The sequence below is a fragment of the Macrotis lagotis genome, chromosome X, assembly GCF_037893015.1.
Source record: "Macrotis lagotis isolate mMagLag1 chromosome X, bilby.v1.9.chrom.fasta, whole genome shotgun sequence".
NCBI classification, from domain to species: domain Eukaryota; kingdom Metazoa; phylum Chordata; class Mammalia; order Peramelemorphia; family Peramelidae; genus Macrotis; species Macrotis lagotis.
Genome location: NC_133666.1, coordinates 194,743,299 through 194,766,664, shown reverse-complemented (window position 1 = coordinate 194,766,664; position 23,366 = coordinate 194,743,299). Strand labels below are relative to the sequence as shown.

The 23,366-nt window shown below is 32.5% G+C and overlaps 1 protein-coding gene across 9 annotated transcripts in view; it reads right to left on the bottom strand.

Annotated features, from left to right (window-relative positions):
• Positions 1 to 2,068: 2,068 nt before the first annotated feature.
• PAM (peptidylglycine alpha-amidating monooxygenase) overlaps positions 2,069 to 23,366 on the bottom strand; it is a 478,021-nt gene continuing 456,723 nt past the window's right edge. For 5 of the 9 annotated variants that reach the window (XM_074207266.1, XM_074207269.1, XM_074207267.1 and 2 more), the window contains 6 exons: positions 22,069 to 22,184; positions 15,212 to 15,311; positions 13,327 to 13,380; positions 6,943 to 7,146; positions 5,722 to 5,778; positions 2,466 to 4,944 (listed from right to left, as the gene is read on the bottom strand). In XM_074207266.1, the coding sequence (XP_074063367.1) occupies positions 4,760 to 4,944; positions 5,722 to 5,778; positions 6,943 to 7,146; positions 13,327 to 13,380; positions 15,212 to 15,311; positions 22,069 to 22,184 (716 nt within the window). In that variant the 3' untranslated portion in view covers positions 2,466 to 4,759. Of the gene's footprint in view, positions 4,945 to 5,721; positions 5,779 to 6,942; positions 7,147 to 13,326; positions 13,381 to 15,211; positions 15,312 to 22,068; positions 22,185 to 23,366 lie in introns of all 9 variants that reach the window. The other 4 variants (XM_074207271.1, XM_074207273.1, XM_074207272.1 and 1 more) reach the window with 4 other exon arrangements.

Here is a 23,366-nt window from a genome sequence, read left to right as displayed (position 1 = left end):
ACTCGGGACTATGATCTGGATCCAAGTATAGCAAGTGGTTACAGTAAAGGGTCCTCTGTAATTTCCTTCTGAGCAGTTGTTCAACACCTTTACCATATGTGGACTGAGAGTTCTGGAAGCAGCTGCTGGAGTTGGTATTTCACTCACCCTCAAAGTTTATGGCTGGTTTCCCGTGGTGCAAATTTTGCTGTCTGTATTGGACTTCATTCCAGACTCAGCCTGGTACAACAGACCTTTCCTTACAACTTTATAAGGTGCCTTGGGTTAGAAAGTTGTTTCACCTCATCCTTGTTTAAAGTTTTCTTGAAAGGGAATTTGGTAGAGTTCAGGAAAGTCTGCATTTTATCCTCCATCTTGGCTTTGCTCCTTCCTTCACCTTTTTAAAAAGCCAAAGACTTGTTAAACATAGGACAAATGGTTGTTTATATGTCAGGGGTTTCTTGTAAGGAAGAATATAGATAACTACCAAATATATCTATTTGTGACACAATTTCTTAAAATATAGCTATGAATATGAATCTAAGCTCTCTGATTTATTCTAAGCCTTGAACCCTATCATTTTCAATTTATGATGATATTTATTGTATTCAACCATCACAATCAGTAAGTTGTAAAGTCCTAGTTTTGGTCAAAAGAAATAATGTTTAAAATCAAGAGCTCAAATTTTGGCAGTTTGGTTTCTAACTGGAATTTTAAGGGCTTTTGAGTCTTGTTCTTATTCTGCTATCGTCCTCAAAAATTAAATCCAAGGTAATAGAATCACAGAAGTAAAATCTCTCCCATTTGAAAGGGACCTTGATGTTCATCTAGTTCAACCTATACTTAAGAGATTCTCCAATGTAACATACCTGACAAGTGGTCATCTATACTCTGCCTGAAGATCTCCATGAGAGGCAATCCACTATAACCCCAGATAAAGCATTCCATGTCTAGGAGGATGAATAATCACTTACTGGTTTAAGAGTGATTCTAGGCCTTCATAAACACTAGCACAGTAAATTGTTGATTGAGCTGTGGTCCTTGCTGTGGAATATAAGATGTTTATAATTTAGCCTAAAAATGAAACCTAAAGGCATTATCTGGATTTTTCTGAACCCTCTTCAACCTCTATATTATTTTGCTTGATGATCTTGTCAGCTTTCATGGATTCAATTTGATATGAGGTATTCAGTTTATATCAAGAAATATTACCACAAAATCCATACTTTTGTTTTCTCAATATATGAATTATTCCAGTTTGAATTAGCTAACTTTGTAAGCTGAACCATTTTGTTATTCATAGGAATGTCTTAACAGTTATATTGAACACCTCAGGTCCCATTTTCTTTTCCAAAGCATCTACCCATTAGTATTAGTTTAGGAGTAATTTTAAAACATTTAATGGAACAAAATATAAAATATATGCAAACTACTAAACCACTAAAAAGAAGCAAAAGTCAAATAGCATCACACCAAATATTATTTTAAAGAAAGGTTTAAACAGCTTGGGACTATAGCCTTTGAAGCTATTGAATCAAAAACATGTAAAGTATAATGTTAGTTTCAGTAAACCTTAACTATCTTTCTAGACTCTCCCATTTGCAATTTAGTCATTCTTTAAGTAAAACGAAGATGGCAGAGGAAGGCTGAGGAAGAAAAATGTACTTCACATTTAGAATTAGCTCAAATGATTAAGGGAGTCTGTGTTAGAAGCCAAATACTCTTGATAACAAGACAAGTTAAGAAAAAGAAAAGGATAAATAAATGAGAGTAAGATGGAGGAAAATACACAGTCAACAATTATAACTGTGAATGTGAATATGATGAATTCACTCATAAAATAGAAGATATCAGAATATATTAGAAACTAGAATCCAACAATATGGTGTTTACAAGATGAAACAGAAAGATACATAGAGTTAAAACGAGGGGTTAGAACAGAATCTTTTATCTTTATCTAAAGTAAAAAAAGCAAGGGTAGCAATTATGATTTCAGACAAAGCAAAACATAATTAGACATAATTAAAAGAAATAAAAGGGAAACTATATTTTGTTGAAAGGTACCACAGACAATGAATTAACATTAATACTGATGTATACATCAAATGGCAGAGAATCCAAATGCTTGGAAAGTTATGGGAGGAAAAAGATAATAAAAATATATTAATAGGGGACCACAATTTACCCCAGATATTGAAAAAGTAAATAATTGATTAATATAAAATAAACAAGAAACTAAGGGTATGAATAGATTTTTTAAGAAACATTAAGGATATAATATCTATATCTGTTGAAGAATATTGAATGAGGTGAAAAGAGGATAGCTGTTTTTTCAGCCACATGTGTCACCTTTGCAACAACTGACCATGCATTAGGGCATAAAACCCTTACAAATGTAGAAAAACAAATACTAAATGTATCCATTTGGACTATAATGCAATAAAATTACATTTAATTAAAAGCTTTTGAAGGATAGTTTAAAATTAACTGGAAACTAAATGATCTAATCCTAAAGATGAATGTGTCAAAAAACAAATTATTGAAATAGCTTAGATTCATAAGACAAATTACAGTGTACAAAGCAATTTCAGAACAGGATATTGTCAAGTAGGCAGTTCAAACATTATTGTTCATGCTTGTGATGTAGGCCTTAGAAGATATTACATCTAATCCTTGCCACAAGGTTGGGACCTTAACTTTGAAATGTTTAATTTTTTTTGCCTCCCTCAATAGACTTTTATCACTTATTCTCTACTTATACTCATTCATCAATACTTAGCATACTCTCATTCCTTTTTCTTCTGCCAAAAACCAGAAACCCTTGGGTTCTGCTTCTTCATTCCCATCTATCTCAACTCTTCTCCCCCAATGTTGTTCTCCAGGTTTGCATAACTAGAAAACCTGCTCCAAAATGAACAAATTTCTTCTCATCTCTTTCTCACTTCTCCCATCATTAAGTACTGCTTGAAGTATTTCCTCATGAAAATGCTACTTCTTCGGTCCCCATTTTTGTACTTTCTCTCATACTGCCTCATCCATTCATTCATTCACTAGTTTATGGTACTATAGCTATATTACTGTTTCTTTTCATTCTCAGATTCTTCCTCTTCAATAACCACAATATACTCTTTTTCTTTTAGATCCACACTAGCCAAATAAATTTCCTAATCCAGAACTCAATCCCCTAGGACATTCAACATCCTTACTCAATAAATTAAATGTATGCCTCACAGTTTTCATTTCTAGCCTTGTCTTCATAGTAGGGGACTACTTGGCAAATGCATTAGTCTTTTCCAGTTCCTTCTTCAGCGGATTAAGATTAAATGATATGTCCTGGTCACACAGTTAGTAAGTGTCTGAGTCTGGGTTTGAACTCAGGTCTTCCTGTTCCTAGTGTCAACACTCTTTCTATTGGGTTGCCATAGGCAACTTCAGGCAGGACTCAAAATTCAATAAATTTAGAAGCTTTTAATTTAAATGTTTGACCAAATAATGCAAGTGAACGATTTTTATAAATATTCAAATTGCCTTTGGCAGGAAAAAGGTTCCTCTTTCCTGCTTTAGGAGAATGTTATCTAGGTACTTATTACTAAATTATAATGAATATGATGACCAGATGAAGTTATTTCTATTCTTATTGTGAACTAAGTTTTCAGAAGACAAAAATCTGACAAATTTTTGACAATTAAGACTTTGCTATACAAATATATGCAAATTTTGAGGAAGTAAAAGTTAGTTGTAGGGGAAAAACTTTATCTACACTGATAAACTATCTTCATTTGCATATGCAATTGGAGACACAGGTTTCCTCTTAACTATGATCATGTTTTATTAAAGTATGTATACCCTGCAGATTGATATACAGGCAAAAAATCCTCTTTAAATATTTAAAGAGATTAATTCTTATACATGCAAACTCTTTTTTTCTGGTTTTTCTTATATGACTTGCTACATAACAAAATAGTTTCTAATTTTTACACAAAATAGCACTTTTTTTTTGGTTGCAGAAGTCATTGATAAAATTTCACCGTACTTATGTCTGTGTAGTCATTACAAAAGTTGTATACAAAGTCTAAAAATATCCAAAAATTGCAAAGTACACTCTGACAGCTAATGCTCTGAGAACACTTTATTACACAAATTACATTCAGATTCAGAAAATAGCGTTCTAACAGTGTAACCATCTAAAAATAAGACATCCCAGAAACACACCAACTGAAGAAAATTAAAAACAAAACCAAACTCTTTTTTTTAAATAGAGACTATTTTTCTTTCCCTCATTGCAATATAATGTTAGTGATTTTAAAAAAATAGAAGGCGATTTAGCAGCTTTATCTTCCTGTAGCATGTAGTTTTTCTGTACTGCCATAGGTTGGGAACGCTGGACAGGAAAGGCACCAAAGAAAGAAATTGGCAATGGAAGAGCTATTGGGAAAATACTGTGTGAAAGCAGATAATGGGATCATTTACACATAGAGAAAAGCTCCAAACTGTAACTGAGCAAATATTACATCCTTTAAAATAGTATTGTGATGGAAAATGAGAACTTCCCTCTTTCTTTTTTGAAGATTCTTACATAAAGATAATGGCACTAATATGATCTTTCAGGACACTCCTCCACTTGAAATAGAAGCAAACTAAACCCAAAGGAATAAAACAAAAGTATACAGTCCCACACAGACTAGTGTAGTTTACAATTAAGTACACAAAATTTTCAACGTGCGAAAGAGAAAGCAATCTGGTGTTCTTGATAAAATGGTACAACAAAGAAATCCAAGGCTTAGTTTAAGGAAGAGACAGGAGCTGGTAGGGGTGTAGGTGCTGAGTATTCTTCTTCTGATTCACTGCCTTCATCATCTTTCTCTTGGTCGCTCCCCTCGGTGCTAAGTCGGTCGAATCCTTTCCTACTGTAACCTTTGCGGTTTGCAAAAAAGTTTCCAAGGTTTAGACCTCCACTCCCTTTGCCTGGAAAGAGAAAATACTGGCATAATTAAAATGAAGTTTCTAGGAATTTCTATTTAATTTTCTCAACCCTAGGCTGTTTAAATATATTTCACTTTTCCCACCCTATTTATATTAATGACCATTGACATTACAAGATGGGGAGGTTGTAGAGAAAAAAGGGATACCAGAGGTAAAGAACCCATTTGACAGGAAAACAGTGCTGTTAATCACTTTATTACTTAACATAAACAATAACTAACATTTACTTAGCTTTTAAAGATTCACAAAAGTTATATTACACCTATAATCTAATTTGATCTCATACAATAAAAACAAGGTTCCCCAGGCTATATGTCAACAAAGGAGTACTTCGGAAATGCAGTCTACAGAATTCTGTTTTTCCAAGGCTGTGCAGAATTGCTGTTAATAAAACAATTGTTCATTCTAGTGACTATTTAAAAAAGCCATATCCACTATGACAAATGCTTACATGCCACAGGAATAATAGAAAATTTACAAAGGACAAATAGTGCTCAGATGAAAGGCAGGTGGGGAGTATTAAATAATTTAGAACAGCAATGTGCAGAAAGGGAGACCGGTTGGTACTATATTACTATACACCTTCTTGGACTCATTCGATTTTCCACAGGGGAAATATAACTCTGGCTTCTTGGGAAGTTTAATTTTCAAAGAGAGAATATGAAATATGTGCTTGCTCTTTTAGAGACATGGGTTTTTTGTTGATTTTGCCTGAATATACATCTAAAGTAAATGGATTCTAAAAGGTCATAGACATACCTCTCAGTCTTCCTAGTATTCTTCCTGAACTTGATTCAAGTTTGTGTTCAGAATCAGCTGGAAAGAGATAGCACATTTCATAAAGAGCCCCAACCACCTTCTTTACCTCATAAGTGCCACTTTCAGCACATAATTTGGATCTCATGAATGATTATCAGTTAACAAAAAGTTTAAAAAGCTTTCTTCAATATAATTTTAATTTAAAATATCAATAGTATCATGTCAGACTTTATGGAATAGTAGTTGTTTGTGAAATTTGGGCAACCTGGATTGCTAAAGATTATGAATCTTGATTGTAGATTACTATTTTTGCCTTAAGGTCAGAACATCTCTTGTTTGAGCATATAATTGCTCTTCTTGTTAAGGTTTAAAAGAAAATGAAGTCTATGAATGTTTGGGGAGTATTCTCATATTACCTAAGGTTAACAAACCCTTTGTATAGGCCTCTCCAATTTAGAATTTGAGGCTAAGAATGTCTTCTAAGTTGAAATGGGACCTAGAATGGATCATATTTTTATATCCAGATCTTATTTCCTTTTTTAAAAAGCCTCTTCTTTTGAAGAATTTTAATCACTTTCTTCAAAACTATTGAAAAAGTAAATACTACAAATATGAGACAGAATGACTAAGCAGAAAGCTTTACTTTTTGAAATGCAAGATGGAATCAATATTTAGAAATCTAACAACAGGTTCTCTGTGGATTCTCTAGGGATTTCAGGAGGTAAACCTGAATCACTTTTCTGCTCTGTTATGTTTCTACTTAATTGCAGATCTTAAGAAATCTCATTAGGACAAGGATTCTTAATAGTTTCTGAGTCATGGACTACTCTGACAGTCTGGTGAAGACCATGGACCCCTTCTATAAATACAATTTTAAAATGCACAAAATAAAATAAATAAGACTACAAATAAAATAAAGTATAAAAAGAAAATAGTTATCCAAATATTTTAAGAGAAAAAAACAAGTTCTTGAGCCCTTAAAGAAAATGACGTGTACTCTCTATTTTTGATACTGGAGGTTCCAAAAGTAGTTTCTATAATGATGGAGAAACTATGTAAGATTTATTGATTATTCAATGATGTCAAAAAATGAAAAAAAGAATTTACCTAAAAGGGATGACTAGTGAAAAGAAGTCAGAATATCTCTTAAGAACAAATCACACTAAATACACTCTTTTCCAAAACTATACTTCCAAAGTAAAGTGGTTCAATTTTACTTGCCTCCATAGGCCCTTGTTTTCTTCCACCAAATAAAGACAGCAATAGCCAGCAGGACAACAATTGGAATAACGAGAAGGGTTGTAATAAGAACAAAGGAAACTCCAGAGCCTGTCTCTTTGATCAATTTCTGTTTCTCCTGCATCTTCATCAGCTCGGGTGATTGGGGTTTGTTTTCCACTTTGGTTTCAACAACTGTCTCTGTTTCTTCAAAGGAAGAAGAGTTCACAATATTGACCTAACCCACATATTTCAATTCCCCCCAAATAAATTATGGCTCATTAAAAGAGAACTTGTAAATTTTACAACTTTGAATTTCTTTCAAAGTAACAAGATAATAATAAAAAAAATAGTTTTGTGTTCAGCAAAAATCACTGAAACTTTTTTTAACTTTTAACTTTATTTTCCCCAGATTTTCCTATAGTATTTCTTACCATCAGATAGATCTCTCTTATATGAATAGAATGTAATTCTCTTATTTATACATAATTCTTATATCCATTGCATTATTGGCATAGTCTTTTTATATCTGCCTACATTAACAGGATAAGAATTAGATGATAAAGTGTAAAGGGTCTGGTTCTGTCTTGTTAATTTCTGTAGCATCCACCACAGCATATATACAGGAAGGGGCTTCAGCAAATGTTTTGATGATGATAACATAATATTGTTAATATAGCCCTCTAATACAGTTTGAGAGACTAGGCAAAGAAAATTTGTAAGACTCTCCAAGAATCATAGAAAGCAATGGAAAGAAAATGAGGTCTAGGCACCTGGCTCATTTTGATTGCTTGCTTTCATTTCTTCTTTATCCATTTATTCAACTTTTATAAAACACCTTATGCAACGTATTATGTTAGCTACTGGGTGATATACAAAAATAAATAAGACATGGTGTAAACTTACATAAAAATCTCTAAGGTGGACAAAGTCATTGTGAAAATATTAATAATTAACAACTTTCATTTATTGATCATGAAAGCTATATTTGACAAAGTAGTATGAGATTTCTGAATCTTGCACAAAGTTAGTGTGAGTTCTTTTAAGATGTGGTTAGAAAAATCGTTGTTTCCACTTCAATGCAGTAGTTGGGCTTAATAGCTTGAAAATCAGGAAGAAAATACTATTTTTACATTTAGTCTATATAGACTAAGACATATAGTCTTATGGGTTTGTGCAGACTTGATTCTTTAATTTCTGTGGTGCAGAAATTTCTAAATTATTCCCAGGATATTGAAGAGATAACTAATTGATATCATTGAGAAGAAGAAATGGGCTGATTCATACCTATGCATTAACTGAATTCTTTACCCTCATTCCTACCTTCCAAAAATTCAAGACCTCCTTTGATGGCTAAAGAGGAATCACCATTAGTCTCTATAAATAGGGATATGATATGGAGATAAAATATCATGGAATTTGAGAGCAAAAAAGATTTTATGTGCTATCTGGCAGTTTTCCAATATGATCTGGTCATAAAGTATAATCGACATTGTGAATGGATCCTTTTATAGTATCTGTATAGACATCTGTAAGCATATGGCATCTTATAAAGGAAAAACTGAGACAATATAATGGTATACTCTTGAAAGTCATAAAATATTAAATTGATATACTGGAGTCCAGTTCTTCTCCCCCTCCCCCTATCCTGCCCCATAACATCTACACATACAATGTCTGTACTTTTCCTAACACTTCCAACACATTTGTCTTTGCAAGTCATTCACAAAAAGGCTAATCTATCTTCCTACCCTGTCATAAAGATGTACCCAGAGTTATACTGAAATCTTGAATAATCATGACAAAAGTAAAACCCTAATTGTCTCAGGAATGAGAAAGGGAAAGAATGGAAGGAGGGATAGTATTTGGAATTCAAAACTTTTAAAAAATGTTAAAAATTGTTTTAACATGTAATTTGAGGGAAATAAAATATTTTTATAAAAGGCGTATAACCTTAGACAACATTTTATTCATATTACTATTAGTTGTTGAAATATACTAGTACTTAAGACTTCATGAGTCATAAAGAGTGCTTGGAAGATATCTATCCATCTATCTATACATTTATATGTATATATGTATATCTCCAAACAATTTACACTACATAAAATGGAAAAAGCAATGCTTTTAAGATTAAATATTCTTATTGGATTCTGTATATTTATACACTATACTCCTCCTAGGAGAGTGAAGTTTGATCATATGAAAATTAACTTTTACTTTTTTAAGCTGATTCACTAGTAGAATGCAAACATATTTTGTGTCTATTGCATACCATCTCTCTTTCTGTTGGTTTTCATTAGTATTGTAAATTTTTTATGGGCTTATTTTATAAAACTGTTGCCTAAATTCATTATTTATATTAATTTTAAATCAAATCTATCAAATTCTTTAAGCAATCATATCATCTGCAAAGAGAGATAATTACATTTCTTTGTGCTTATTCCTTCAATTTTTTAATCTTTGATATAGTTAATATTTCTAAAATTATATCAAATAAAAATAGTGGCAATAGGTATCCTTCCTTTGAGTATCATTTTCCACAATTTCTTATTGACCAGTTCTGTTTCACCAGCAACATGGAAAAGAAGAGACCAAAGTCCTTCCTAGCTTCTTCAGAACCATATCACCTTAGAGACAGTGAGTTTATCTACTCATCTGTCACTTATTATTGCCCTTATGGTTTCTTTTGTTTCTCTTTCTAAACATTTCATTATTTTTGTTAGTCATGGGAAATTTAAGAGAAAACTTACCTCAGTCTTTCTACTCATTTCCCTCAATTCTATCTCAACTATGTCTTTTTCATGTTCTGACTCTTTCCCATTCCAGAGTTAACAAACTGTTCTTTAATTTGGGTTTCTTTTACCTTTCTCTATTAGCCCTTACAGGGACCTGGCTCCTTGCTGATAGATGACATTGCATCACTGGCTTTCCTCTACACTACTGGGTAGATAGATACCTTGTCTTATTTCCCCACTGATCCTTGTAATCCACTATCATTTCCAGACCTCTCATTTGTACCCTCAAATATTTCCCCCTTTGAAGTACATTCAATCAAAAAGTTCCCCACAAATGTTTTATATAATTGTACATGTGTAACCCATATCTGATTGCCTACTATATCGGGGGTGGGGAGGGGAGAATTTGGAACTTTAAATAAAAATGTAAAAATCTGAAAAAAGTTCTACCAATTTGCATTATGATACTCTTATAAGGAATTTGGTACCTAGCTTCACTATCCTTCTCTACTCCACTCTCACACTAGGGGATTTTAATGTTCATTTACATAATCTCTAAGCCCTCTAAACCTCTCAATTCTTCCACTTCTATAAATTCAACAATCTACAATGACTCCATCAGGATCTGCAAATGTTCCACTTTTTCAAATTGGAAACTCTGATCATTATCCCCTTTTACTTCACTTTCCTCTCTTCAACTTCAATTCAATACAGCTAGCAATTTTAACTCTATACTCTCCTCAGTTTGAACCTCTTGCCCCTTTGTTCTGATGGTACTTTTCTCTTGCTAAATCTTAGACCTGAATTCTTCCCAGTCTTGATCTCTTTCCTGAATTTCAGAATTTCCATTTTTATGTTTCATTGAAATTTTTGATTAATTGCCTTTTCTAGCTTTTTTATCTATAGGTCTAATTCACTGATCTGTTCTTTAACATTCTATTGAATATCTTTAGAGATATAAATTCTCTCCTAAGAATTATTTTGGCTTTATCCCAAAAGTTTTGGTATGATATCTCATGGTTGACTTTATGATATGTTCTTCAACCAACAAAACTTCAGTATTAAATTTTTTAGTTTCTATTTAAGTTTGAATACTTCATTCATAGATCCGTTCTTGATTATAGTTCTAATTTTTTCTTGTCAGTAAAGGAGGTGTTTAGTATTTCTACTTTTCTTCATTTGATAAATTTTTATGCTGTACTATATGGTGAATTTTAAGAAGGCACCATGCACAGTTCAGAAATTCTCTCTCTCTTTAAATATCTATATCTATATATACATACATATATTATATATGTTTAAAAATAATTTCATTGTATTTATTATCTTTGGGCAAATTAGTTTCACTGTTTTTGTTTAATCAAATCACACTATTTTAAACAAATAAAAACTATTTTTACTATGATCTTGGTTTGAAATCATGATTACTGCCCCAGCTTTTTTGAATTTATGTTAAGTAAAATAAATTCTGTGGGAAACCTTAGAGTTCAAGTTTGCTTCCTGTAAACAAGATATTGTTGAATGCTTCTTCCAATTCATTTCATTACCCTTTTCTCTTATATGGATGAGTTTGTCCCATCACTTTCCCACCCATATCAACTCTTACAAATATTTGAAAAGGGCCCCATAAAGAAAAATGATGATAAAGAATTTGAAACATGAATCTATATTTTCAGTCAAAAATCACATAAAAAGATGTACAGAAGTCTGCAGAGGCACATAGAAGCATTTCTCATCATTTTTACTTGTATGAATGTTAATTGTGCATTTTTTCCTCCATCAAATCCTACTATAATTTTTTATCTTTCCTTTCTAGCTCTAAATTTACAAAGGTTGTTAAAAATAGGGATCTAATATCACTAATAAAAATGCATGTCAAGTGATCTGTTCCTACTTCTTTGCTCTTTATCAAACCTAATTGTTGTTAGTTTTTTCTCTTTTTAAACAATTTCTTCTGATCAACTCTCTGAGACTGAATTTTGTTTTGCTTTTTTACTATTCCCCTCAAGACTGTATTATTTACTATTTTTATCTTATATTCCTTTCCTCCATCTTACTATTATCAGCCTGTACCATTGTACAGTTTAATGCATTTGTGTGTATATCTGAATCTATTTAATCTTTTTTTATCCAGCTCAAATAGAGAGAGATTTGATAATACTGTTCCCCTACCACTCTCTTCAGGCTTCTATATTTTTAGTTTCATGCATTCCATTTAAACAAAATAGTAAGTTTCCCTTCTTCGTTCTTCATTTTTTCTAATGTACTACTTCTTTGTTTTTTGTTTTTTCTCATTTAGTCCCCTCTCTGATCCTTAAATAGGATTTTTGAGAGGCATTTATCTTTTATTTTTGTATTAAAACATAATGGCTACAGCATTATTTGTTCCCCATTCAAATATATTTATATTTTTTAAAAATAGTTGCTTGAAAGATTTTGGCCATGACATTCCTGGGAGTTTTCCATTTTGATTCTTTTCCCCCAAGAAGTGATCTGTGCATTCTATTTTCACTTTGCTCTCCCATTTTAATCTAGGCAAGAAATCTAGCAGATTTCTATTCATAATTCCTTGAAAATACACAATTATAAATTTATTTCTTTGGCCACAGTTTTCAGGATATGTGAAGATCCTTAAATTAATTTAGAGCTCTCTATAAATATAGAAAATTATATTCTGGCTTTGTATGAAGATAGCCTGAAATTTTAAATAGTTACCTGTTATTTAATTATATTATCTTATCCCTTTTAATTCTAAACTATTTAAATTTTCATATCTATCTTCCTCAAGTCCCTAAATTCCCTTTTGTCCTAATTTCTTTTCACTTCTTTTCATTTCAACTTTCTATCATGAGAAAGGAAAACATTTAAACCTAAAGTGCAAATTTAAAATTCCAGAAGAATTATTTTAATGCAACTATTAACTCAGTTGGTATGCTGTTGAAATGAGATTAATGAGAATTCTTACCTGTCTAATCATATCTTAGAGTTTAAAATCAGTAGCACAGATATAAATATGATCCTTGGAAAAGTACTAAATCATTTAATTCTGATTCCAAATGAGCTTACTGCTTCCCTGTGGCTATATAACTCTTGATAGTAAGAGAAGTGTTTGTGGAATTGCAGTAATTTCTTTTAGCAACTAGGCTGCAATAATAATGCATTACATACTAGTGTATACTCCAAGAGTTCATTAGGAAACTGTTGTTTTTTATTATTTAAATAGCTTTTTCTGCTTGTCTAAGAAAGCACAAGGACTTCTAAAAAGGGAGTGATTGACCCTTTGCTCTCTATATGGATCTGGGATATCAATATAGATCCTTTACATCTTATGATACTTTCCAATGCTGGAGGTTAGGGCATTTGAACTCATTACTATAGTTCTGTTTATCAGGAAAAAAACAGCAGAAACAGATGAGTGTGAGTTTAAAGGTTCAAAACACATATACATTATGGACAGATTACCATATCAATTGCAATTTTTATCTTGATACATATATGTATATACATATATATGTATATATAATGTGTGTTTATGTATGTATGTATGTATGTCTTTCTTTTTATTAATTGATGCAATTGTGAACAACTGAAAAACCCATCATGAAAAGTACCATCTTGGTTGCTCAGTGCTAAAAGGAATCTGACCAACCTTTGATTTCTTGCACCTCGATGCCAGCCTTTTTGACTGATCGATGTTCCATTTCTATAACACAGAAAACACAAATAGGGCAAAAGAGAGCATTTGAAGGCAGCAGTTTTGATAATTTTATTTTAGAAGATTAATTTGCCAAATACATTTATTATTAGTTACAAAGTATTCAAGTATAAACCACATAGATAATCTCTCTAGAAATATGGTAAAGAAAGTTAAAGCTACTTCATTTAGATACTATATAAATGAATTGAGCTTATCCTTAGGATCTGTAGATCACAGAACTGATTTATCAAATGGTCCTATTTCTAAATAGATAGTGTCTAAACTTATTTCTAAAGATATTTCACTTCTAGTTTGTCAGTTTTTGAAATGGTCTAAGCAGAACAGGAAATTTTTCACCTTTATCTGAATCCTAGGTTGATGTGGCTAAATAATGAATAATAAATGACTTTAGAGCTAGTGACAAACCTCTCCTGGCTTGGTGAGGATGGCACTTGGAGAGTCTTTGACCAATATGATCCTATATCCCTATACCTGGTAGTTTTTCTCAGCAATGATTTTTTTGTCTAAGTGACTCCAAGATATACTAAATGCTAAATGATACCACAGTGATGAAACAAAGGGATTTAACTGCACTTAACTCTATCTGAGATCTTTACAGAAAATGGAAAAGTGACGTGGGAAGATTTTAAAATTTCTACCAAATTTATGACTTAAGAAATTATATCATCTATATTTCCTTCTAATTTGATGACATTTCTCTGGCTTTTTGCTAAGGTTCTTTATCTGTCTCAAGTTTGCAAGTCTCTATCATAATCTATTCCAGCTCAAGATGGGAAATGGTTTATCAAATGGTCTGGATTTTTATGACCAGAAGAAATCCCAGTTTTAGAAATAGTTTGCTGTCCAGAAAGCTCTAGACTTAGAGTCAAGAAGACTTGGTTCAAAATTGCACCCTTAAGTTCCATGAATTTCTGTTTCCTCCTCAGCAAAATAGAAATAATATTTGCACAACCTATTTAATAGGATCACTGTGAGGAAGGTACCTTACTAGACTTAAAGATATATTAAATTATGAATTTTAAGTGCCAGTTTATGCTCCTGAGGTTTCAGATAAGTTCATGTTTTTTTCTTGATTCTAACTCAATGTATATTGTCTCAAACACATTATATATATACATGCATGCACATTATCTCCAACAGAATCTTCTGACCTTGGGAAATTCAAATTAGATATTTTTCATCAACTAGTATTCTACCTGAACTATGGAAACTCCATACTTATTACCAAGTTTACTACATCAGAGATGTGGGAAATGAAAGCAAAATGCAAGTGACAGAATAAGAATCTTAGGTTGAATTGAAAATAGCTAAATAAAAAAAAACTTGTAGCCTGGTGTTGTAAATTTAGCAGTCTTGTATTTGGAGGAAACTGAACCCTTGCTAAAAGAGCAAAGGTGTTTCCTCTTTGGGAGGCTGTTAAGCCCTGATACAAACTGGAGCTTCCAGGAAGCCCAGCTACTCCTGATAATTGAAGACCAACTGGGGAAACAATTTTGAACTAATAAAAGCCTACAAGACACATTGCTCAGCCAAAGCAATCTCCTCCCTCTGAAACAAAGTTGGATTTGACTTGGTTTTTAGTGCATTAAGCATTGCTTCAGGGGCTAAGACTTTCCTGTAAAATAGCTGAGGAAATAGAAGTATAACTCTGCCAGGGAAATAGTTGCTTTTTCTAATTAGCTAAAACACAGAACTGAATTGCATAGCTACGTTGTAGTTTAATAAAAAGATTTCTCCAGAGACACTTGTGCTTTTTTATTTGAGAAGCATAGCCAAGAAAAGCAAACATTTATAATAGGAGCCAGAAGAAACCTACTTTCAGTGACGGTGAACTTCCATATGGTGTTTGCATGAGCATCCCCCACATACACTGTCCCATCTTCTGAGGCGACAAGGTCATGGGGCATGTCAAAATGCTGCCAAAAGAGAAAACCATAAATTATTATAGCAGCCCAGAAACACAAATATCAGAAAGAAGAAAAAAGTGACAACTAGATGAGGCCATAGCTCAGACCCTAATATCTATCCTCTCAGGTATGGAAGGAGTCTATGAAGAGGAGAAATTCATTTTTGATTACTCATTATTGAATTCTCTTTTAATTTCCTAGGAAGCAGAATAGTCTGTGCATGTGTGCTTGTGTTTATTTGTTTGTTTGTTCGTGTGTGGATATAGTGGAGACAGACTGGGAATAGAAAACCTCCACAAAGATACCATCTTTGTTATTTACTAGCTAGGTGACCTTAGTCACTTATGTTTGAGTCAGTTTCTTTAATCTACAAAATGAGGATATAAGCACATAAACTCTCTGATTCACATCCATGTGAGGAAAATGCTTTCTATGATTAATATTCACTTTATATTTATACTTTCTAGTGAGATTTGAAGATAGGGTGGTTAGAGGCTAATCTTAAAAAAAAGATCTAGGCTTAAGTCCTGCTTCTGAGAGATATATGAGTTATATGACCATGAGCCACTGCATAACTTCTCAGTCTCCTAGGCAACATTCTAAAATCATCTATATGGGAATTTTCTACAACAATTAATTCACAAATCCATATTTAAAAAATTATTCTACCAAAACAAGTATAAAAATTTGGCAATTATGAGGTATTCTTCTTTTATTTTCCTTTTAAATATTTGTACCATTAGAGGCTTCTAAAGGATTAGAATCATAATTATTTGTGTTGTTAGGCAATGCATTCTCAAAATATTTCATTGTATGTTTTAAAAGCAACATGACTATGATTATGCAAAGAAGTCACTTCAAAAGTATAGAGTATTTATATTCATTTTTGTAGATATACAACAAGAGATTCTATGTGTGGGATTTTTGTATTATTTATGAAGTTCAAGGCTTCTAATATTTTAAACCAGCAATTAAAGTAAACAGAATGCTATGTATAATTGCTTAATAAGTAGTTAACACACTTCCTATATTCAAATGTTTTGATATAATGAATCTACATTCATGGTATCTACAAATTATCTTCATTACATACATAAGGACAGATGGAGTTAGAAAGAAGTATTGTGTGATTTGCTCAGGCTTATCATATGCTTGTTGATAGATGATCATGCTAATTCCTGAAAGGGCAGGAGTATAACTTTGAGTTCCTGATATTTCCATCTGTTTTCAGAAATCTCCAGATATGGTTCATGCCTTCTACTTGGCAGAATATAGGGAATTCCATCTAATCATTAGTTCAGAAGGCATGCTTGAATACATAATTTTAAGAATAATAAGCAATAACCAGGATGTGTGTTTATCAGTTAACATCTGTCTGCCTGTGTTCAGGTCAAAGTGCGGTAATGGAGTTGGTTTACTTAGCACAATCTAGGAATGATGGAGAACTATATGCTTTGAAGCATCCTATTGTAATTAAAAATTAACAAAATTAGCAATAAAAATTGAAAAAAAATCTGTTCCAGTTCTTACTTGTTTCCCCCTCTTTGGTTCAATTAATGAGTGGGTCCTGACTTGCTCAGAGAGAAAAACAGCAATTGTTTCTGTCTTGGCCAAAAATCCAGAGGGTCTTCCTCTCCCAGTTGATTTTTTTTTGACTAGGTAAAAACGGCCATTCTTTCCCCTCATCTCATACCTAGTTATAATCATTGAATGGGCCTACCTCAGTCAATATGATACCTGTTAAAGACCCTAGCTTAAAAAAGAATGTCTCTCACTGCATTCAGAACCATCTCTAGTCCTCTTTATTGCCACTGAACTCTGATGCTCTCAGAGAGAAAGTGAGGCTGGTGATTGGCACAGCTCTCCCTCAATTAAATTCAATTCACTTACATGTCATGGCATCACCTCCCTGTTATCATGGGGACAAACAACAACCTCCAGAATTTTATTTGTGATCATTCAAATCAATTTAACAAACTTTTATTGAACACTTATATCCTAGGCACTATGTAGGGTGTTAGGAATACAATGACTAAAAAATGAGACTGTACTCATTTCTGTTAGACTCAAAAGAGTCCCTGCTTTTCTATTACAGTACATTTCTGGAAAGTATTTTAAAAAATACAGATTTCATTTTCCCCTGCAGAAAAATATCAATGTCACAGGCTGCCCTTCTGATCATAACCTTAACAACAAATGTCACAGACGTGACCAATGACATTCTATGAAAGCAAACAAAACATATAATCTATAAATCATCTAATCCAACCCCTTGTTTTATAAGGGGAAACTAAAGTCCACGAGGCATAAATGATTTGCTCAAAACATACAAGGACTGAAATCTAAGCCCTCTATCTCCAAATCCAGTATTTTTCCCTCTGCCATACTTTCCCATCTTTCCCAAATACCTGAAATCTGGAAAAATAAAATGGACCAAAAATATTAATTACTTTTAAAATTTCATTTGGAGTTGACTTTTCAAAGTCATCTGAAAGATGAAGTCAATGTCAGGACTTATACTCTTTTAAATAGAACAAAGACATGGCATTAGAAACTCATATAATTAGCAAAGGGAAATAGAATCCAGCTTGGTAAACAAGTAGGGAGTTAGACTTCTTGCTCCTAGAATTTGATTGTCATTTTCTTTTCTTACAGCATATTAGAAAATCATATTTTCCTAACATTAAGGTTTCTTGAGAGGTTTTTAATGTCTCCATTAAAAGCAACAGATTCTTCTTATTATACTTAATTTTCTTATTCCATTTTATCCTTGTGAAATAGCATTATTAGCCTCATTTTATGAATGAGGAAAATGAGTCTCACTGAGGTAAAACATTTTGCCTAAGAGCAACAACTAGTAAGGAATAAAGCAGGGGCCGAATCCCAGACCTGTGGACTCCTGCCATACTAGGTCTCCCAAGACAAATAGTGTTCTTGGACCTATTTTGAAGTGCATTATCTCCCACACTCTTGAAAACAGTGTTGCCTTTTTTCTCCTCACACATCTGGTTTGTTATCCTTACCAGAGTTTTTTTAATAGGTTCTTTCATTTCTTTTGCTCATGAGCCAAAGTAAATGTCATTCTTTTCAGTATGTCTTCTGATGCATTTGTAACCCATTCTCCTCTTTTTGATCAGACAATTTATATTATGTCATTTCCTAGTTCTAAAATTCACACTAAGTTGATCTATTGGAGGAGAGGGAGTTTTCTCAACAGGAATTTTCTACCCCAATGAAATCACAGATCCACTCCAAAAAGTAAACAAACAAAAACATTAATCAATAATGGAGTATAAAATCAAAGAAGTTCTTGTAAAGAAATTCAAACACTGGCAAAGAGTACCTTTATTTCATAATGTTCCCTACACTTTTTTAATAAGCATAACCCTCATCATCATTCTGTACCTATTGGCAAAATATTAGCTGATAGAAAGAATATTATATTCATACTTTTTTCTTCATTTTGACTTATGTCAGAATTTTTAGTCAGAATTATTAGTATGGCATTTATTTTATAATAATAATAATCCCTTAAGTTACAAATATGTCATGTATATGTATGTGCATACACACATACACACACACACATATATATATATATATATTCCATATATATATATGTATATGTATATCACTCAACTTTGCATCTGCTATCCTGCCTGGTTTTAACTTCAAAGAATAAGATGTCCCTCGCAGAATAAGCTCATCACCTCTAAATTCATCACCATGATGTCAACTCAATCCTTGATTGATTCTACCTCCCTCTACTATTCTCCTCTTTCAATGGAGGGCTGGAGGGAAGAATCCCAAATTCTTCCAGAAGCCTTCCTTTATGAGAAGATATTATACTCTTCGATCACTTCACTTTGTTGCTTCATTTTTAACTCGATTGAATAAGATGCTCCTGTACTGAGTATCTCGGTTTCCTTTTCCATCCTCTCATTCTGCCTCCTTTGTGCTTTGCCTTGCTTTTTAGATTGTAAGCTCACTGAAGCCTGGGACTAGGTTTCTTTTTAATTATTATATCCTGAGTACTTAGAACAGTGCCTGGTAATGTTTTATGTGGATCATTTTATATGAATGAGAAAACATGTTTAGAGAGTTGAAACCACTTGGTACCAAATGTACAGGACTAGATTTTTCTTTACTTTCAGATTTCTACTGAGGAGCAAAGGCTACTGTTGAACAAGAACCCTGACTTTCTACTTTGATGTTTGCCTTTCTAAAGAGGGAAAAATATCTCGATGAAAAATTTAAAGATAAATGTATTTAAGTAGTCAGAATTAATGGACGTATCAAAGGAAAATGCATATCTAGGGTTCTGCATTAACCTTGAAGGGGGGGGGAAAGTAGATTTAATAGGAACTTTTCCTTAAGTAAAATGGCTTTGATATTATGGCAGATTTAGGGATATTAGCCATTTTTACCTAATACAGAAAAAGGAGTTTATGAATTATCTTAGATATTTTGTTTAATTAAGTTGTCATAATTATGATGTATAAAATCAAATATAGCATTTTCTGCAAGTTAAATGCTTCATGGAAACATAAGTACACAACTATATACACACATTTACTATTTCCCTCTTTATTTCAGTTCTTTCTACTCTTATAATCCTGTGTAAAGCCTAAAGTAAGTATTTATATGGCAAATAAGATTTTTAAGTATTTTTCATATATTAACCTCATTTGATCATCACAACTATCCTGTAAGATATTTTTATCACCCTTTCTACAGATGAGGACAGTGAGACGAGGTTAAAAGACTCATTCATGGTCAAATAGATAGTAAGTGCCTGAGACAACAATTGAATTCAGGCCTTCCTAACTTCAAGTACAGCACTCTCTGCACTTATGTGGGAATTGCCAAATATAATCAATGCTCTACTTGAATTGTAATGGAGCCACAAATTTCATCCATACAACACCTACAAGTGTCGGAGATGATGTAGGGAACAGATGTAGGCAGCTTAGCGTGGCAGAAACTATGATACTACACATAACATATATTATCTGATTCTTAATTTTTTCATCTAATGTAAAACTAAGATTATTACCAAAACGTCTAGTACATACTTCACAGTAAGGTATGCTTTGCTAAAATTAGGAGCAAGACATCAAACTTACTACTTATTACTTAGTTATCATTCTGGCCTACAGTTCCCCCTTGATAATTCTATGAATTTCTACTGTCATGGTCTGTGTTCTTTTTAAAGTATGGTTACACAAGTCTTGTCATTTACTTCCTCTTTTCAGAGGTCTTTAGAAAGATTAGTCCAAATTCAAAAGGAGAGCAGAGAAAACTTTTTTGATTTTGTTTTGTTTTGTTTTGTTTTTCTAGATTTTAGGTATTTGGGAGAAGATGGAGAAGTGTGACAGAATGGAAAAAACACTGAATTTGGAGACAGAGGACTTGAGCTTAAGTATTTTTTGCCAATACTACCTGTATGACCTTGTGCAAGTCATTTATGCCCTATGCACTTCAGTTTCCACAATTGAAATGAAGGGGTTCAACTAGATGATCTCTGAAGTCCCTTCCAACTCTAAATCCATAGTTTGTGAAACACTTCTAATGGTAAAAGGCAAAAAAATAACACAAACCAAAAAATCTTTAACTTTGATATAAAAACTTTAAAGAGAGAAATTTGTATTAGAACTGTCTGCTTAGATCTGCTTTGACTTCTTTTTGAGGGAGATATCTTATCATATGAATATCTATCACAAATTATTTCCAATTCAGAGAATTTCTAAAGGAATGTGGTGCTTTTAAATAAAATATTATGCCAGAGGCACTGGGTATTTTGAAGAGCAATACAAGATTTACTAGCATTCCTGGCTCTTATTGCCTGGTAACTTTTGATAACTATCTTTTTATTGTTAAGGCAAGATATATTGTTTAGCTTCTTGGAATAACCTCCATTTGCAAAGCTTTATAGAAAGTTGATTTTTCAAAAACTAATGCCAAAAGCATTTTCAAACAGTGTTTTGAAAATAACTGAGTGTTTTTTCAAAGGTATTACCAACCAGGGTCAAGAGAAAAAGAGTAAGAAAGACTGTGACATAGAATCATCATGATGTTTAAAAATGATACTATTGTATATAGAGAGATAACCAAATAATTATTTTACATGATTTTGTTTCATTTCTTATAAGCAAAGTTTTTCTGGTTTGGACATATTAAATTAAATGCTTATGAAAGAGTTTCTAGGATAATAAAATGACCAAATCAAAGTCAAATCAGAGATCTAGTTTTTCTTTTGGGGTGAGAATAGCTAAGTCAAATATATCATTCTAATGTAATTTTTTTTTTCTCTGAACAGCTAAGGCAAGGAAGTTTCCTAACTTGAGTACTTACAATTAAGTGAAATTAAAATATTCTTGGTATATAAAATCATACAAAACAATAAGTGGCACCTGGGATGAGGGTTGGAGAGCAGACAATAAGAATTAATCTGTTAGTGATATAAGGGTAAAAAACCATACTCTGTATTAAATTAAGAACTTTAGAAGATGGATCATTTTAAAGAAGACATATTGGTCATCTTCTTCCCCGAATCTTGCCTTTTTTGGGGAGAGGGGGTATTATCAGCTAACTAGAATGTATTAGAATCCATCCATTAGTTAATAATCAGTTGACATGCTAGGCCTTGATACATGCATTTAAAATAAAAAAAAGATTAAGGATGATGGATAAGATGTATAAAAAGAACATTTTAATTTTGTCTGTAGAAAAGAAAACAAAAACTAAAATAATCTCATAAAAATACCTTCCTCACTGGAGTGAAGGTGTCTATAATTTCACCACTGGAAAAGTTCATTACAAATCCTCGCAATGGTTGTTTATCTCCAAGGTGAGGCTTCCCATTCACTACAAAGAGCAAACCTGTAATAAAACACAGAGTTATCTTTCTCTGGAATTTGGAAGAGTCTGACTTTGAAATAATTTAATTTAATTTAACAAACATTTATTAAATATCTATATGTGCAAATGTCGACACTGTTCAATTATCTAGGGATATAAATAGGAAAATAAAGCAACAATCTCTGTCCTGAACAATTTTACATTCTATTGAGAGGATACAATATACAACAGATAGGAAAATAGGAATACATAAAATATTACAAAATCATTTCTAGAGGGGGAAATCACTATTGACTTAGGTGATCAAGAAAAGTCTCCAATTGAGGGTGACATCTGAGTTTTGCTTTGAAGGAAGTTGGGAATTTTAAAATATAGAGAAGAGGGAGGAATGTATTTCAGACATGATGAAATATCTGTGTAAAGGTACAAAGACATGGGTGCAGTATGATATATGAGGAATATCCAGTAGATCCCTACTTGACTTAAATGAACAATTCATGAAGGGGAGTAAAATAATTGAAGAAAGATTAGGAGCCATGCTGATTATGTATCTTTTAGCAGAGGCAATATTGAGCTAATGAAGATGTTCAATGAAGAGAGTAACATTGTAAAATCTAATTTTTTATGTTTTATTTTTCTCAGTTACATGTAAGAACTTTTTTTGACATTTAAAAAATTCTGAGTTCCAAATTCTCTCCCTTCTTACCTTTTCTCCTCCCTCCTTGAAAAGGCAAGCAATTTGCTATGGATTATACATGTGCAGTCATGTAAAACATATTTTTATATTAATCATGTTACAAAAGAAAACAGACAAAAAAACTTAAGAAAAATAAAGAAAATAAAAGTATGCTTTGATCTGCAGTCAGACTCCTCAGATCAGTTTTAATAACAATAATCTGGCAGTGAATGATGGATAAGAGAGAAAAGGGAGTAGAAGCAGGGACTGATTAGGAGGTTATTTTAATAGTGTGGCTGAGAGGTGATGAGAGCATTAACTGGGCTACAACCTATAACCAATGAGGAACTTGAAAGAACAAAAGTTAAACACACCAACAGGGAACTGTATGATGGGAAGAGATGGGGTGGTAATGTGGTGAGAGCATGAGATGACAGGTAGTCAACAAGAGTGCTCTTCTGATATTCATTCCAAAGAAACCAAAGATTTTCCTCAGCACTTTGTCCAAGTAAAACTTTTGGGAAAAG